Here is a 15,375-nt window from a genome sequence, read left to right on the forward strand (position 1 = left end):
GACAGTAAATCGTTTATTTATTACTTTATCAAAACATTTGTTTTTACAAACTGATGATACATGAACAGTATATTTTCGATTGTGAAAGTTCCTTTTCTCAGATATCAACATCAAGGCCATCAGCCTTCAGAAAAGCTGCTTTGTTTCACCTCACTTAGGTTGCAAACTTCTTCTGTCGGACAGGTGCTGGCAGCTGAGACATGATGTCCTGCAGAGGACGCTCCACGACAACCAAAGAATGGTCCTCCATTAAACTTACACACATAAGGTGCTGTGGATCAAAATGTGTCAGTAAGATTAATGGGAAAACTGAATATAATAACTACGTCCCTAATGGTACCGTGTACATGATCCCTCCGGGTCTGATCTTCCTGATAACTTTATTAAAGTGTAACTTTACCAAACACATGTTTAGCTATTGTATATTTTTCAGCGGTTAAACTAAAGCTCCACTGAGCATGAAATAACTGTACCTGGAAATTCTTGCAGATTTTAAAGGCGTGGCTGTGTCTCAGCCTTTCTGACTCAGGAACACTCCTCAATGTCATCTGATTGTAGAGCAGGCTCTTTGCTTCAGGCAGAGGCTGCATGTGGAAACAAAGAAAGCTACTAGTGTTACATAAAAAAAATAAAATAAAAAAACCACGAACCCCATACACACACACACACAAACACACCACTTATAAAGTTACAATGTGATTACTAAGTTTAGAAGTTGTGTATCAATCCACATACCAGACTCTGGTCTATGATGCAGAACATGAATGTGTCATGCAGAATGATGTGAGCTGGGTTTCTGGGATTGAAGTTGATGTGCACGATGGGCGTGTCCCTCTCCAGCCACAGAGAGTGCAGGCCATGTTTCTGCAGCTTCCGGCTCCACTCTGTGTATTCCTTCTGCACCAGAGAGTATTCAAAGATCTACACACACAAACACAAACACACACACACACACACACACACACACACACAGTTGGTAAATGGACCACTCCTTGGTATTACTTTTATGAAACTTTATATTGTGCTTTTATTTTGACATGCAAAGTTTCACAAAGTTTATGTTGTATTTTTATTGTGAAGGGCAGAGTGTGTTTACCTGCTGGTCAGCGTGAACCATGATGAGGTTGCTGCTCACAGGGTGAATGGCTAAAGCAGTGGGACACGAGCTGTAGACTGGAACTTTACAATGCAGCTGTAAACATACAGACACATTAGGAGTTTACGATTATAAATTTCAAATATAACCCATCAAGAAAATATTGAATAGGAGAAAATGAGAGTTCCAAATCACTTTTAGCTTTTCAAGGTTGTACACGTAAATCTCACAGCCTGTGTTTGCAGTAGCGAGCCATTTTCCATCCTCACTGGCAGACAGCAGGTGGACTGGCTGTCTGGAACCTACATGTCACGGTAAAAGGGACAGTGTCATCACAATGAGCAGAAACCAGTAACAGCCATTGACAGCGAGCTGACCAGGAGGTGTCAAACACATGGTTCACATGTAGCAGTAGCTTTCACCAGCCTTGTTTGAGTCTAGGAATAAAACTTTATTTCCAACTGATGTTTATGTCCCGTATTTCTACCACTTATATGTTAATAGAAACTGTGTGTTCCCTTCCTGCTGTTTCAGTAATTATATACCATAAAAGACACCATTAAATGCAAACCAGTAATAATATTATTAAAGACAGAAATAATTCATAATTCTTAGTCAAACATCATGGTTCATAACTTTACCATGAATGCCCTCTGGGAAAGGACTTGGATTCAATACACAGCTTCACAGTCAACTAAATATAACTGAACCCCCATCCATCAATGTACTATTCTCAGTTTCAGACTATAAAAACACTGCATGGTGAGGATCCTGGACTTACCTGACTTGGGTCTGAAGGTATAAAGATATTTGCACTCAGAACGGTTGAGGGCAACAACAATGACTGAAGACTGACTGGAGGATGCAAAGAGTTTTGAGGAGTCTGGGGAGAAGCAGAGCTGATGGGCTGAGGAGAGGACTTTGGGTAGTTTGGACACCTGAAGGCAGGATGAGGAAACTCATTATCCACATACACAGCTTAATTTGACATTTAGCTCACACACCAGGTTTAACGATTTCACTGTCTTTCTGGAAAGAGATATCACATGCACAGGAGCCCACCTTGATGATGCTGACGTTATTATTGTCGTACTGTAACCTGTAGAGACGGATACTGGAGACAGTCGAGTACGCCATCCAGCCACCACATGGAGACAAAGCACTGCAGCAAATATGATCCTCTCCCTGCACAATATTAAAACACATTCAACCTTTTTGTTTCAGTGGTCTCCTAAATCTGTGACTCAATAAATGGACACAAAACAGCTAAAAAGAAAAAGAAGTGAAGTAGTGTCAGAGCCAGTGTTTCCTTCACATAGAGTACACTTGCGTGACTTGCCCAAGTATATTTATGGCCACTGTTTTTATTTCCTAAGGCAAAAACACCATCTGCAGTCAATTAACTATGATTATTTCCCCTTTTAACTATTGGGCCCGTAAGCCACTTCTTTGCTGTTTAAAATGTCAAAAAGCAGTTTAGATCAGCTGTTGGTAACATTATTTCATGATGACATTACAAATCAAACATCCTGTTTATGTGTGTGCTCTCTATTGTATATATAGACTCAAAAACTCTCTAAACTGAGACTTCTCCTATAATCACAGCAACAGCTGCTCTTCCAGAAGTTTCACAATCTCTTAAAATGTTCTGTCAATATAAGAAATATCGTGTCCATAATAAATCAAGTACCTGTTGTAAAATAAGATGCCCCAAATTCAATAGGCTGGCAAAGTGTAAATACTATTAATAAATACTACTAATAAAATATTACCAACGAATGAACGTTTACTTTTCAACTTTATAGAAAGGCTTACAGTACAGTATGGTTATTTAAGCATCTTAAGCACTAATATTTATTAGCCCAGATTAAATACTAATTAATAAAAAAAAATTAATAAAAAAATAATAATTAAATACAAATACCGATGTCAGTGTCTTGTACAGACAACCCCCCATCCCACTCCCTCAAAGAGTAATCAAATTCTGTGGGAAACAATGACATGACAAAAAGCTCTCAGAGAACTGCAGGTCTGGAAATAATGTGTTAATATTCAATAAAAGTTTAAAATGAAGATAAAACTGAAGATAGAGTAAGAAAGCAGATTTATTTTTGTCTGTAACATGACTATTGTAAAACAGAAAAGAAACTGGTATAGTTAAAGTAAATCAAAATTCTGTCAGAATGTACTTTGTGCAAGGGAAAAAAAAAGGTAAAATGGTAAAATTGTAATAACTGTTTTTTTCTGTCTGCAGCCAGTAGAACAATATGAAATCACAACTGACCAGTTATACAAATTTGACATTATGACAAATATGTTGGGAAGCTGTTGCCCTCCTGCAGCCAAACTGCAATATAAGTATTAATTTGGGGTAATGTTTGCTGAACACTGATAGAAAGAACCTTATTTAAACTCTAGTTTTTCTTTTACATTTTCACAAAACTAAGCTCATCTTGGCGACTTCGCACCAACTCAAAAAACTGTTCAGAAAATGTTTGCCCAGTTTCAAACTGCTCATCTGTGCAAAAATAATCTGAGAGAAGAATGCTTTAGGACAGGGCTCCCCAAACAGTTTTCCAAAACTGCACATTGTCCTTTGTTAACATGTGTCAGGCAGACATCGGACAGTGGAACGGTGCTAACAGGCAGTCACGGGCAATTATGACGTGTGGACTGGAACAGGTTGTTGATGCATCAATAACTTGACATCAGACATATTCCACACTGTCAAAACAAACTGCAATCTGTTGCACGCAAAAAAACAAAAAAGCATTCAACATGCCGCCATGTAGGAGGCCCTGCTGTCAACACAGTGTGATGGATGATGTAGTCTTAAGAGAGGTGGCCCAAAGGACATGATGAAAAAATACACACCTTCCTCTTTAGCTGGATCAATTTCTCTGGCTTACTCTTCACAGCTAGACTGTCACCAGGCTTTCCTGTTAAAAACACAGCAGAAGGGACCTCATCAATTCCTACATTATATTACTTTTGATCACTTTTATATTTTAGGCCAAAATTGAACCCTTTAATAATTAGCATCTGCTGATACAGAATCTGATTCTTAAATCTACCACACAGCTTGCCATTAATAAAAACAAGTTTTCATATACATTCGTAATAAGGCTCAACTGTTACATAAAGTTAGTTTTAATTTTTAGTTCATTCAACGCACTGTACAACTTCATATGCTCCAGGTTTATTCAAGGAAACAAAACCATCGCTGTGCTCTCTGTGTGTGTATAGCTCGCCCTCTACAGTATTGGAGAGAAGTAGAGCCCCTCATGTGAACAGCAGCAGCAACGGCAGAGAGTGAAACATTATAAAATATTCTCAGATAAGCCCCAGGACCTCAGGACATGTCTAATTATACCATATATCTAAGGATATGTGCGTGTGTGTGTTCCTCACCATGTCCGTCACTCTCCCCCAGCCTCCACAGCTCTAAATGTTCAGGGAACTGAAACAGCAGCAGTCCTACTTTCTTTGCACAACACACCAGGCTTCTCTACATGGAGGACAGACACAGGTAAAGCATGCTGCCATGGGAACAGTCATGATCTTCCTAAAGGTGCTCTCTTCAAACAATTCCAATTTGTCATTCAAAATAGCAATGCACTGATTGGCCTATTGGTCAATATGCAGAGAATACAACAAACATTTTCTAAAAATTCCTTCCAAACTTTAATGACTAGTGAAAGGTGGTCACAGGTTTTGATATTATTATTATTATTATTATTATTATTATTATTATTATTATCTTACATGTGGGAATGCCATTTTGCGCAGTGCTGACTCCTGGGTGTTCTTCTCCACTTTGTCCAGCAGGGGGCGGACTACTAATTGAGTGTCCATTCCTGATGGGATTACAAACATTACAACCTGATCAACATCAAGCCAAGCCAACATTAACGGTTTGAATGGTTAAAAGTTTGAATGAGCTATTGTGTGTTTCTGATTAGCAAGTGTGTTGTTGGATTATGGCAGCCTGACTGCACTAAGCCAGCTTCAACTTCTTTGCTGAAACCATACAGTGATCACAGTGAAATTAATAAATAAGAATGTGATTTTGCAGAAAATGTTACTGTTTGTCTTAACATCAAAAAAAAAACAAAAAACAAAACATAGCTACAACCTGATGTGAAGAGAAAAACCTTGACATCTTAACACACCCACATAAACAAGGGTGACATCTTGTGTCCAACAGCAAATGCAACACTGACCTCCAGAAATTACTGCAGTCTCGATGTGGGCAAGCGCCCTCACATCATGGGAGTGGTTTTTAAACGTCCTAGTTCTGACCCACTCCTTATCTCGCTGGTCCACAGTGGAGGAGAGGAACTGAAATTGGATGACTGTACCCTCTGATGTCCCTACTGCCAGACTACTCTCATCCTGTTAAAGATTTGCAAGGTTCTGTGGGGTTATGCAACTATAACTGGTTAGAAGTTGTGCAAATTATTGTTGGCTGCACATTTACCTGTGTAACAGAGAGCGCCAGAACGTCCCACTTGGTAACCAGATGAGTTCTGACCAGAGTTCCTGTCAATCCGTCCCATACCTGGACCTTTCCTGCAGAATCACCACTAATGATGGTACGGTCAGACAGGAATGCAACACTCCACACCACTACCTCTTTGCTCTTGGATGCTCCGACCCCCCTCTCCACCAGCAGCCTGTGTGTGGCTTGGCCTAGAGACAGCAAAAACCAAACAGAAACTGAGAGGTCACATTGTGGGATAACTTTGGTTGGCACTGAATTTTACAGTTAACTGACACTCATCTCATCTTCTGATGTTCCAAGTGAACATTTTACCTGAGCTGTGCAAACCACTTCTGCTTACCTGTCTCAGCATCAAAGATTCTGATCATGTCCATCATGCCAGCAGCTATCAGTGTACCAGAGGGATGCCAGGACAGTGATATAATGCGACCTAAATGATCAGAAGAAATTCAGTCATGAAACAAAATATTTAACTAAAATTATTTTACACAAAATTTCACAACACCAGTTATGCTTTTCTATACTCTGTCTGGGCTTCTATAAATTTTTACTATAGCAAAAATATTTTCCAAATCTTCTTGTTTGCCCATTTGTCATATGATTATAGTCTAATTTTCAGAGTCATATCAAGGAGGTTAAATAATAAGGCTATTGTAGGACACACAAATGTAATCAAATATGACGTGTACATAGTGGAGTAAGTAACTGTAATGACATGTAAGCAGACATTCCACTGCATCAGCTTGTTTTCTTACTTTTCTGCCTGTCTAGGTTTCTTTGAAACTGAATCCTCTCCTCCAGTACCTCAAACATCTTCACCATCCCATCCTCACAACCAACCTGACAAAGAAAAAAAAAACACTTATTCAATTTTTAAAAATTAAAGATCTGGATGATGATCATCAAGTCCACACATCAGTCTTTGTGAAAGAATTTAAGAATGGCCTACAGACTAAACATTACAGCCACAATATCTTGACTGACCGCTAGCAGTGTTCCTTGGTTGTTGCTACTGATAGTCCAGATTGGTCCACCATAGGCCACCATGCTGTACCTGGGCCTTAGGTTCTCTAGGTCATACTCGGTGATCTCGCCATTCAAACTAGCACTGAACAGACGCTGACCCACCCAACACAAAGCTTCAATAGTCCTGTTGTCCTGTCCTGGGATCACCTGTGAATCAAAATTAAAATGACTCTGGTTATCGCTGTGCAGCTTCAGCAGCCACAAACCCGACTGTTGTAGGAAGGCAATGTAATGAAAAAGGGTGACTAAACTCTACTGACTAATTGAGCCATTTAGAGTTTGGGTACGTGAACGTGACATTAGTGCTTTTAAAGTGTAACAATAAACTGAAAGCAGATGGAACTTCCATAATCAACGCCTCGCTTCACAAGACTTCACAATGCCAGTTCTGAGCGGACCATGGGGGAAGGATACCTTTTCTTGGAAATAGTTGTCAGCGAAGTTGAAGACCTCCACGGCTCCATCAGCCCGAGCCAGAGCCAGCCGTTCAGATCGGTTGTTGAACGCCATGGCCCTGATGGCACTGGGCATGTAGTCGAAGAAGCGGACACGGTGAACCACGAACTCACCCATTTTTACTGTTAAGGAAAACACAAACAACCTGTAAACATGCTGCCGGTTAGCAAAACCACAATCTGATTCCTTAATCTAACTCAGTACAAAGTTTGTGTTAAACTATTGATTAGCAATATTAATAATCACTAAAGAATCTTATCTACCCACTGCTTTTTGTTCGGCTAGAAACGTTTTTTAATATTTACTACACACCTCGCTGTACACGCTGGAAAACATCAGCGGTCACGTTGACGACCTTTGAACCGGTACTGAACAGGCGAGAGGAAGGGGAAATACGTCATTGTTGTTTTGGAACGCGCCGTTGGCGGGAACGGTAATTGACTGAGGCAAACTGAACGCTGTTGTTTTCGGACTGGTTTAATGTAAATGGCGTGAAAACGTATCCGAATTTTTTTATTTATTATTGTTATACAGCGAAATAATGGTTCAAATAGTCATAAGGTAAGAATGGTCCACAAACATTATTGTGAGGACGTACATTAGTTGCGTTCCCAGACTCTCATTAGCAAACAGGAATTGCCATTACAGTTATTAACATAACTTAACGCTAAGTAATACAGATTCCATCACTGCGACACAATTTGTCAAACGCTACAATGTATTTATTTAGTCTATCAATGTCTATGTTTTTAGTCATAATCCTTATTGTAGATTCTGGGCTCGATCTGGGGGCTCAAATCGCACCTGAGCTACAGCCGAATGGTTCAGGTGATGAATCAACAGCACGTTGTTTTATACACACGTTGTCTATGTTTAATACAAAATATTTATATTCTATTAGAATACATATTTTGTTGTACTGTACTGCTAATGGTGTGGTTCAATAGCTTTACAAAATAGACATTGATAAATTAAGTTTTTAAAGGGCAACTTTACCAATTTTCAACTTCTTTTCTATGACTTAGTTCCTCATATTTTAATATAGAGATGTCAAAGTCATGTTTAATGGCATTTATTTACATGGACTACCCAAACTAGATCAAGAGTTCAGTTCAAAATCAGTGAAGGCATCCTTTAATAGTAAATGACACAGAATGTTTCAATAGTTGGATAGTAAGTGGGATGTGAAGATTTTAAAAGTAACATCTGGACAGATGTTTTAGCCCCAAATATCTCACAGATCAAGAATGAAAATGTGTACTTTGATTTAGTATAGTTTCATATAAAATCAGTAAAATGGCTTGTATATAGCAGCATCACAGTTTACATTTCTACATAATATAAAAATTTGAATCAATTTCATGTTAAAATTGAGTCATATAGTGTTTAAATCATGAACACAGATCACTCATGTAGCATTTTGAGTGTTTCTGTCTGATAGAAAAATGAACACATAAGGTATAAGGATTCTATAGGAGTCTATAATCTTTAATAATTATCCAGTGACATTTTTATTTAATGTGGTCGGGTGCCCATGGAATGGCAGTATTTGTGACTGCGTGTACAGATGAACGCTTTACTATTTATGTAAAGGTGAAAAACCGTCCATCTTGGCTGCACTTGTATGTCACGTCCTCCTGCTGCTGCAGCTCCCTGCTTCTGTCTGCTATCCAAGCAAGCGCAGCTCATCTTGAATGACGCTATGGATATTTAAAATGTTACTTGTAGATAGGAAGACTGCCATTGTGCATATGTAAATGTTCTAGATGTTGTAAAGGTCAATGTAAATTTATTTTGATAATACAAATGTTTTCCCAACAATACATAATACTATATAATGTATTGTGGCAACATATTTTTAAAATATTAAAACAGTGTATTGAAAATGAAAAACTCCTTTTGCTTGTGGGTGGGTGTGTCTCCTGCAGAGGCAGTGTGGATGGCAGCAGTCCTCCAGAGTGGCTCCTGGTGGAGCTGCAGGGTGAGACGGTGTCCAGACACAACTCTGGTCTGGCAGGAAATGTAATGGGAGATCTGCTCTATACTAAAGAGGTAAACAGAAGACTGAAAAGTAAACAGAGTTGTGAGGCTTTAGAGAGACATACACTCACTGGCCACTTTATTAGGTACACCTGTAAACTCTAAGTGAGCTGTGTTTATAATGAAGTCCAATATAGCAGCTCTGCCATTAATTCTACTGTTACAATGTTATAATTTCTCAGTTTTAAAGTCGAAACTGTCAGAAAGGTCTCAGATACTCTCTGTTTATTATTGAGGTCGAAGTGGTAAGTGGAGTCGTACTGGAGCGCATAAAGAGAACAGGTGGTTCTAATGTTGGTGAAGATTCTCAGTCATCCAGGTTTGGTTATTCAAAGGATGAATCATGGCAGCTGGACTTGCTTCTTCTTATTCAGAAACATATCGCTACTTATCCAAGCAGCTTCTTCAGCTGCTCAGTTAAAGGATAAGATAGTTCACCATTGAAACTTTAAAATAGAAATTGGACAACCTTTACCAGAAACTATCTACCAACCTACCTAGTTTTGGGCAGAGTCACATTATTTCTCCATAATGCACAACAGGCCTAACACCAAAGGGAAAGAGAGAAAAGTAAAGTTAGACATTTTTATCTCCTGCAAACAGACAGGGGAGGAGGGCACCAGTAGTAAAAAGGGTGATAGAGCAACAACAGGAAACACAATGGACAAGTCGGTAAAGAACCTCTCAAACAGGGAATTCACCAAGCGAGAGAGGAAGGTCTTGGCTGGAGGACTAAACTTTACAATTACACCCAAACGGGTTCCAGTTATAGATTTTATTAAAGCAATACATCCTGCCATCTGGAACAACAATCTGCCAGTTGGAGAGGCCGAACAATTCTTGCTGAAAGTCTCTGCAGCATTAAACAATGCTCAACCCCCACCACCCAACCTGACCACCCAGGAACTAATGGCCCCGACAGCCCTCAGCAGGGATGAAAACATCCCCATTCTGCCTGCTGAAAAAGGAAGAGGCACAGTTGTCCTGAGCCCTGAGGATTACCACAGTAAAGTCAACACAGTCTCAGAGGACCATTACACATATGAGAAGCTGAAAAGAGATCCCACCAGCAACTTCAAGAAAAGACTTTATAGACTATTTAAAACTGTTGGAATGAGCTACTACCGCCTTTATCCATGAGAAGACATTCGTTAGGAAAAGACTAGAAGAGTACAACACCCTGTCTTTACTCCACCAAAAAGGAGAATAGACAACTGAGGACAGCTCTCAAGGACTGCAGTTTTCCTAACTGTGCCTTAAACAAGATGGCATTCAGATCCAACAGAAGCACGACGGGCAGAGCAGAGGCTCTCAGGAAAAACCTGGCGATTCCTTACAGGGCTGGAGTGTCAGAATCTCAAAAGGACCTTAAGAAAACATCACATTTCACTTGGTACCCACCAACTCACTGAGACAAAGAGTGGTCCACCTGAAAGAAAGGAAGTCACAGAAACAAAGGAAGAGCAATGTAGTGTATGCAGTGTAGTGTATGCAGTCCAGTGTAGTGACGAGTTTTCAGAACTGTAAATTAGAGAAACCAAACAGCCTCTACACAAGAGGATGTGCCAGCACAGGATAAGCAACACCTCAGGACATCAGGAGAACATCAGCAGTGTACCTACACTTGAAGGACTCGTTTGAGGATGACATTGTACACATTTTGGACCGAGAAGAAAGATGCTATGGGAAAAGGAGTATGTGAAGCCATCTATGCTCACATGGAGAAAGCATCTCTCAACAGAGGAGGAGGCATCAGGCACATCCTGTCTCCCATTTTTCATGTTGCGCTTTCATCCATCCCCAGGAAGATTAAGATCACTTCAAACATTCACCCAGCCACACCTAACGACCCCCATTTTAGGGGTTTAGGGATTTAGGGTCTTAATTGCAACATCTTGATGAAGAGCAATGATTTCTGCTTGATTTAGTACATTTAATAACATTCTTAATTATTGTAATTTGATAACTACAATTACTTGAATGAGTATGTAACAAGCAAAGAAAAGCTGTATCAGAACAAGGGAGGGGAGGATTAGACAAAGCAGAGAGGTCTAACAGTAGGACTAGTTTAAGTTGTGCACTGTAGCTTAAATTTACTAATTTTACACCAGTTGAACATGTAGGTTGACAATATAATAATAGACAAAGAGATAATATTAGATAATAATTTGACTGACAGTGGTCAAAACATAAGCAAATGGGTTACATTTATTTATTTTATTTATTTTCAGAAGAACCTTTTCAGTACCAGTATTTATTTTTTCAAATTTAAATTTCAGTGCCAAATTCTACTCACTGTCCTGCCTTCATAGAGTACAGGTCATGTATCTGTCTCTGAATCCATGCATTTCATGTGCAGATGATAAGAATAGCTTCACTGTTGTCAGTGGTACCTTTTTGTGTTTTGTTGAAAGACAACTTCTCTATTGTGAGAATGTACTGCATTTTTATTTCTTATCTGATAATTTAACTTCATATCCTTTAGGTTTTTAACTGTTTATTATAAAACGTCACAATGATGGACAATTCCACAGATGAAACCTTCAACACATGCTGCAGTATGAGTATCTCTGCACTTGTTCAGCAGGTTTGTGCCTCAGTGCTAGTTTACGTAGCTGTTCTTTTTCCTCTCTCCACCAGGGGGTGCCTGTGCTGATTGTAGGACATCATATTCTATATGGGAAGCAGGTCAAACTGGAGAAACCCTTCGCTGTCCTTACAAAGCATACCAACCATTCACAGGACACTCTCAGCAGCCTTGATAATGACAGCAGTGATGATGTCACACCGGTATCCATGGAAACTGACCAGCAAGGGTCCAGCTCCACCTCTTACTCTGTGACTGCCCTCATCAAAAGGAAGCTGATCTTTAAGACTCGCCCCAAACCCATCATCACTAATGTACCCAAGAAGGTGTAGCATGACCTGGGTCAGAGGATCTGTGTGATGAACGTAAAGGAGCCCTCTCACAATGACTGAATGTTCTACTGACATTATCAGAAATAATCTAAATGCTGTTTTTGGGGTTTTTCACACTGTCTGAATCACATTCTGAATCAAATACTGGATCATTTTAAGCTTTTTTGGAATCCTTTTGTTGTAGAGGGACACATCTGTTTTGTTGGTGCATATCACTTGTAGAGGACTGTTTAGTCCCTCCAGGAATGAGAAATTCTATGATTGTAACGATTACTGCAGATTCCCACCTTTTCTACAAATTTGACTAACATTCTGTACTGTCCCTGAACACCTCATGTACAGTGCATCAGAGGTTGCTAATGCTACCTGGCCTTACTTAGTAAAACCTTTACAAAGGCAAATGAAGGGTCTACTTATGACAAGAAGGGGATAAATAAATGATTGCTAGGGTATATAATTCATGGAGGTCATAAAGACCTATTAATACGCAGGAGACATTTAGAACATCTACTTATATAGACCATGGAAAACAATAATGCACAAAAGCAGCTAGTGGTAATGTTACTGTATATATCACAAACTGATAGAGGTGTACATCTCAGTTTAAACTGTCAAATCCTGGATGGACTGAGTACTTACTCCTTTGCCTCCATACCCTGTTTAGATTGATGTCTTTGGGTTTGTGCTCTTCAAGCTGTTAACGTGACTATTAAGGATGCGTTTCTAATGTTTAGACTGTATTTCCTAAGTTGATTTTATACACTATGCAACTCTGTCCAAAACTATACCAACTAAACAATAGATGGATAGTAGCTCTATACTAGAGATGGCAAAATACACCTTGTATTGTAATGGGAATTAAGGTATTAGTTTTCTTTTCTCTGAATGTGTTTACAACCCTTGGTTTGCATTAACTTAAATATGTAAAGATAGGTTTGTTAGAATAATTGTTATGTTTTGCTCCAGTCTAGTCCTATGTTAATATCAGTGCAGTCCCATCCTGAATATGTTCAATAACCTGGATAACTACAGGTTAAGGTACTGTGGTATTCTTTGACAAAGCTGAGCTAAGAGCAGCACGTGTGAATCACATTAAGAATAGTGTATAGCTAATATGAACATCTAAGAGATCTGACTGATGATTAATATTTAACATACAGAAATTGGATATTGTGAAAGAAGCTTGTTTGAAATCTTTGAAAATGAATTAAAAAATCACAGTGCATAAGAATTCACAGACTTTGCCATGACACTCAAAATTGGTGTGTCCTGTTTCCACTGATCATCCTTGAGATGCTTCTACAACTTGATTGGAGTCCACCTGTGGGAAATTCAGTTGATTGGACATGATTTGGAAACGCATACACCTGTCTATATAAGGTCCCATAGTTAACATACCAAGGAATTGTCTTTAGACCTCAGAGACAGGATCGTATCATGGCACAGATATGGGAGAGTACAGAAAAATTTCTGCAGCATTGAAGGTCCCAATAAGCACAGTGGCCTCTATCATTCCTGCTGGCCAAACTGACCGCTTGGGACAAAAGGGTCTTGTAGTCATAGAGGTGACCAAGAACCCTGTGGTCACTCTGAAAGAGCTCCAGGGTTTCTCTGTGGAGAGAGAACCTTCCAGAAGAACAATCATCTCTTCAGCACTCCACCAATCAGGCCTGTATGGTAGAGTGTCCAGACAGAAGTAAAAGGCACATGACAGCCCGCCATCTCGGCCTGAATGCCAAGTGTCATGTCTGGAAGAAACGAGGCAACACTCACCACCTGGCCAATACCAGTACAGCATGGTGGTGGCAGCATCATGCTATGGGGATGTTTTTCAGTGGCAGGAACTGGGAGACTAGTCAGGATCAAAGGAAAGATGAATGCAGCAATGTACGGAGACATCCTTGATCAAAACTTGTTCCAGAGAACTCTGGACCTCAGACTGGGGAGACGGTTCAGTTTTCAACTGAAAGATAACAACTACCCTAAGCACACAGCCAAAGGTGTCAGTACGGGACAACTCTGTAAATGGCCTTGAGTGGCATAGCCAGAACACAGACTTGTATAGAGGTCTGAAAATGGCTGTGCACTGAAGCACCCCATCCAACCTGATGGAACTTGAAATGCACTGCAAAGAGAATGGGAGGAAATGCCCAAAAATAGGTGTGCTCAAAAAAGACTTGAGACTGTAATTAGTGCTAAAGGTGCTTCAACAAAGTATTAGGCAAAGTCTGTGAATACTTATGTACCCGTGATTTTTGTTGTTGTTTATTGTTAATACGTTTGAAAAAATTTCAAACAAATTTCTATCATGTAGTCATTATAGGCTACTGTTTCTAGAATTTTGAGAAAAATAAATGAATTGAATCCATTTTGGAATTAAGCTGTTGCATAACAAAATATAGAAAAAGTTAATACTTTATGAATGCAATGTATACATTATGTATAAATGCATGTTTTTGTTTAGTGGAGGCAATTCCCATGTTGAGGTGTAACCCAGCAGTAAAAAGACATCCTGTTAGCGCACAGTGTCTGAAAGGACATATTCATTCTGCTGCAGTAAAACTTCTGACCCCATTTATTAGCATTTGGTTGCCTCCCACATACACACAAGCATGTTGGTGATATGTTTTTAAAAATATTTCTAAAACAATGCTACTAGTCAAAGCTCAGTTATCTAACCAGTGACTGACATTTCTCACTTAACCTTATCCGCAAAACAGCTTCACATTCTCTGTACTGATTTAGAATGAAATGCAGCGAATAAAGTAAAATAATGCATAATATTTCAAAATTTGAAATATTTGCAAGTTAGTGTCCTTGACCCTTTTAACATTTTCAGATCTCCATGAGATCTATCCTTACATTCAAATGACTGGTGGATTAGATCGATGTTGGTTCCAGTAAATTTACCTGCTGCCATTGGTCACCTGTTATATAGATTTGCCTCAAGTTTCCAGCAGAAAATTACTGATTAAGTAGCACTGTGATAGTAGTAAACATGGCATCACAATAAGTTAAATTGTTATTCTCAGCGCTGGATCATGTTCCTGGGAGGCCCTGGGGCGTAGAATTCACGAAAACCTGTTGACAACAGCAGAGCACAGACTTAGCCTTAAGTTAGGATTGAAGCTTAGATTAACTAACATGTCTAGTGACCTAGTAGTTATTTTACATACCATAATATTGCAATGTCCAAAGTGTAATGCGAGCGATGTATAATTCCCATCTCTCTGATTGCACTAATACGTTTGATCAAAAGCCAAGTTACTTCATTAAATCTAAGCAGCTGCTGCCACATTTAAATACCTGTTGATTTCCAGTATTGTGGTTAAAT

The 15,375-nt window shown here is 39.3% G+C and overlaps 2 protein-coding genes across 2 annotated transcripts; one reads left to right on the plus strand and one right to left on the minus strand.

The window, feature by feature from the left end:
* Positions 1-7,465, minus strand: utp4 (UTP4 small subunit processome component). Its single transcript, XM_067502096.1, has 17 exons — positions 7,395-7,465; positions 7,041-7,204; positions 6,585-6,773; positions 6,356-6,440; positions 5,941-6,030; positions 5,577-5,788; positions 5,320-5,491; positions 4,862-4,953; positions 4,508-4,604; positions 3,971-4,035; positions 2,159-2,281; positions 1,878-2,034; positions 1,292-1,398; positions 1,097-1,192; positions 736-921; positions 474-584; positions 1-271 (listed from the first exon to the last, which is right to left on the minus strand). Exons 2-17 carry the CDS (start codon positions 7,197-7,199, stop codon positions 155-157), a joined length of 2,058 nt encoding a protein of 685 aa, XP_067358197.1. The 5' UTR covers positions 7,200-7,204; positions 7,395-7,465; the 3' UTR covers positions 1-154.
* An 8-nt stretch (positions 7,466-7,473) lies between these two features.
* chtf8 (CTF8, chromosome transmission fidelity factor 8 homolog (S. cerevisiae)) lies at positions 7,474-14,875 on the plus strand. The gene is made up of 3 exons (XM_067502098.1): positions 7,474-7,643; positions 9,011-9,134; positions 11,763-14,875. The coding sequence occupies exons 1-3, from the start codon at positions 7,624-7,626 to the stop codon at positions 12,039-12,041; spliced, it is 423 nt and encodes a 140-aa protein (XP_067358199.1). The 5' UTR covers positions 7,474-7,623; the 3' UTR covers positions 12,042-14,875.
* The last annotated feature ends 500 nt before the right edge of the window (positions 14,876-15,375 follow it).

This window comes from Channa argus, chromosome 4, assembly GCF_033026475.1.
Source record: "Channa argus isolate prfri chromosome 4, Channa argus male v1.0, whole genome shotgun sequence".
Classification (NCBI taxonomy): domain Eukaryota; kingdom Metazoa; phylum Chordata; class Actinopteri; order Anabantiformes; family Channidae; genus Channa; species Channa argus.